The 2,644-nt window shown below is 48.6% G+C and overlaps 1 protein-coding gene across 1 annotated transcript in view; it reads right to left on the reverse strand.

The window, feature by feature from the left end:
* Positions 1-1,388: 1,388 nt before the first annotated feature.
* Positions 1,389-2,644, reverse strand: part of FAM217B (family with sequence similarity 217, member B) — a 4,668-nt gene continuing 3,412 nt past the window's right edge. The window contains exon 2 of the mRNA XM_006873400.1: positions 1,389-2,538. Coding sequence (XP_006873462.1) covers positions 1,389-2,538 — 1,150 coding nt within the window. The remainder of the gene's footprint in view (positions 2,539-2,644) is intronic.

A 2,644-nucleotide genomic window follows, 5' to 3' on the forward strand; every position in this document is an offset into this window, starting at 1 on the left:
GGGAGCAGAAAGCCTCATCTTTCTCCCGTGGAACAGCTGGTAGTTTCGAACTGCTGACCCTGAGGTTCATAGCCTGATTCGTATCCACTATGCTACCAGAGCTATATATATATATATATACACACACACACACATACACATACATACTTTGCTTCGTACGATTACACTCAGGTCTTAAGAGCTACCCTTTGTACTTAAACTATGAATACATCTTGTCCTGCTATGCCACTGACTTCCAAAGTGCCTCTGGAGACATGCACCACTGTGTGGGAAGTCTGCAAAATACTATCCATTTTCAAAGAAAAGACATCAAGTTCTCATTTGCCCCCAAAGATTTAATAAATAAATAAATACATAACACACAAACCGAAAGTGCATATGGAAAACAAATGAAGACGTGTTTAAAGGGATAAAATCAACTACAGTCATGGAACAACACCGTCCATCAAGAAGCCATCAGCCAACACTCAGAAAGATGCATAAGCAGCAACTGAAAGCTCATGCCTCCACTGGTGGAATGCTGCCAGTAGATGGTGTGAACTGCACGTCAGTAAACAGTGTGGGGAGAGCCAGGCAGCTACAGCTAGAACCAGATGAGAATGCGAACGGCACACTCACTGATTTTATTCAAAGTTTTCTCTCCGTCCTGAAATGGCCCAGGAGTCCCCTCTTCGGGATTCTACATAAGAGGATTGTTCCTTCTTGCTCTTGCAAACTCCACAGATCATTATATGTAACTAAGGGCATCAAACCCAGGTCCCAAAGCTCTAACTTAACTGTCACATCCAAAATGGTGCCATGTGCTTTTGTTGTATTAGAGACCCTTTAGTGACAAGCTCTGAAAAGTGATTTTCCTATGACTCCTCTTAGGAGAGGAGCTCTGGTAGCATAATGGTTATGAGTCTGGCTGCTAATCTTAAGGTCAGCAGTTCTAAACTACCAGAGGTTCTGCGGGAGAAAGATGAGCCTTTGTGTTCCCATAAAGATTTAACACTATGTCCAATAAAGATTTAACAGAGTCGTTATGAGTCAGAACCGACTCCATGGCACACAACCACCACCACCTCTTAGGAGACACTGGATATTCCAGAAACCCTAACATGTAGGACACGCCATTCCTAGGCCTTCACCTTCAAGTAGCAATCATTATCACGATCGAACTCACTGACAGGAAAACATCTGCAAATTATTTTACCATCAGACCTTGGGGTCTAACACCTGTAAATGTTAAACATTCTATAAACCCAAACCAAACCACCACATAAGGTTGGCTTAGGATTACCCAGAAAGCCACTCGGCCTGGGTTGAGGATGGAGGTGAACTAAAGAGCCCGTCAGTGACTTCATCACTGGCTTCAATGGCCAGGTGCCTGGGAAACAGGAAATCCCTCACTTGAATTTGCATGCACCTCGCTTCCCGCCATTGGGTTTGAGTTTCTTCTCACTGGATGTACTGGCCTGGTTCCCATTATTTGCAGTCCCCTTTTTCTTGAGGGCTGGATGTGCTTGTGTTTTGGGAGCCTTGGGTGGGCCCCCTGAGTCAGGAATCCCAGCTGAGGGTCTGGAGGCTCGGAGGTTGCCATTGCTGTGAATCTTGGCAGTGCTGGTACCACAGACCAGGTCCAGACGTTGCAGCTTACTACTGCTCTTGAAGGACCTCTTCTTCTTCTCCTCGGTCCTCGCTTCAAGCGCCTGCTTTTTGGAGAGGAACCCGCTGCCCGCTGGCATGTCCAGAGGCCTCAGAGGAGTCTGAAATGCCATGCATGGGGTATGGACGTCTTCACGGTACAGATCTTTCTTTCGTGCAGGCCCTGGCTTGGAAGGCCCTTCCTGGGGCGGGGCTGGCCTGGCCAAAACAGCAGCAGGGAGTTTACTTCTCCTGGGACTTTTCAGAGTCCAGAAGTTTCCAGGGGCAGCTGGCGGCCTGCCTTTGGTCCCCTTTGCTTTCTCAGTCTGAACCGTCTGGGTCTGTAGCCACTCAAGCTGGACCAGCCGATCAATGTACCTCCCCAGGAGCCCCGAGGCACGTGGCATGGTATCCGTCTTGCCCTCTGTGTTCAGAAGCAAGGCTGTCTCCTGTAGGTCCCAGGAGTTGAAGGGGGGCGGCAGGAAGTCAGGGTATTTGTCCTCAGATCTCGCGTGGCCTGGCTCTGGGTAAGGTTGGAAGTAGGCTGGATTGAACTCTTCAGCTCGGAGGCGGAGATCTGGAGGGCTGAGTGGGGACTGGGGGATGGGAACCCTCTCTGAGTCTGAGAGGTCGCTGGCGCTATCCTCATCGGTGTCCTCGCTAACAATATTCATGGACTGCAAGTCCAGAAACAAGCTGCTCCCAGAGGCCCCCAGACACCCTGGACCCTGTCCCAACTTCCCTCCGGCATAGATGCTTTCCTTCCATGGAGCTTCAGCCTGCTGGGGGGCACCGATGAGGCTGCTTTTCAGCTGGGAGGAAGCACAGGGAACTTGGGATTTATTCTGCCTTTTTCCTGATGAGTCCTTTAGATGTTGTACTTGAGTCCAAGGTGGCTGGGCATTCGTATTTCTGTGAAAACAGCACCCTAATTAGGAATTAGGTCTGGCAAAATTTGGTCTGGCTATGATTATGTATGTATGTGTATATATGTGTATATATATATATATACACATAT

This window comes from Chrysochloris asiatica, unplaced genomic scaffold, assembly GCF_000296735.1.
Source record: "Chrysochloris asiatica unplaced genomic scaffold, ChrAsi1.0 scaffold00238, whole genome shotgun sequence".
NCBI classification, from domain to species: domain Eukaryota; kingdom Metazoa; phylum Chordata; class Mammalia; order Afrosoricida; family Chrysochloridae; genus Chrysochloris; species Chrysochloris asiatica.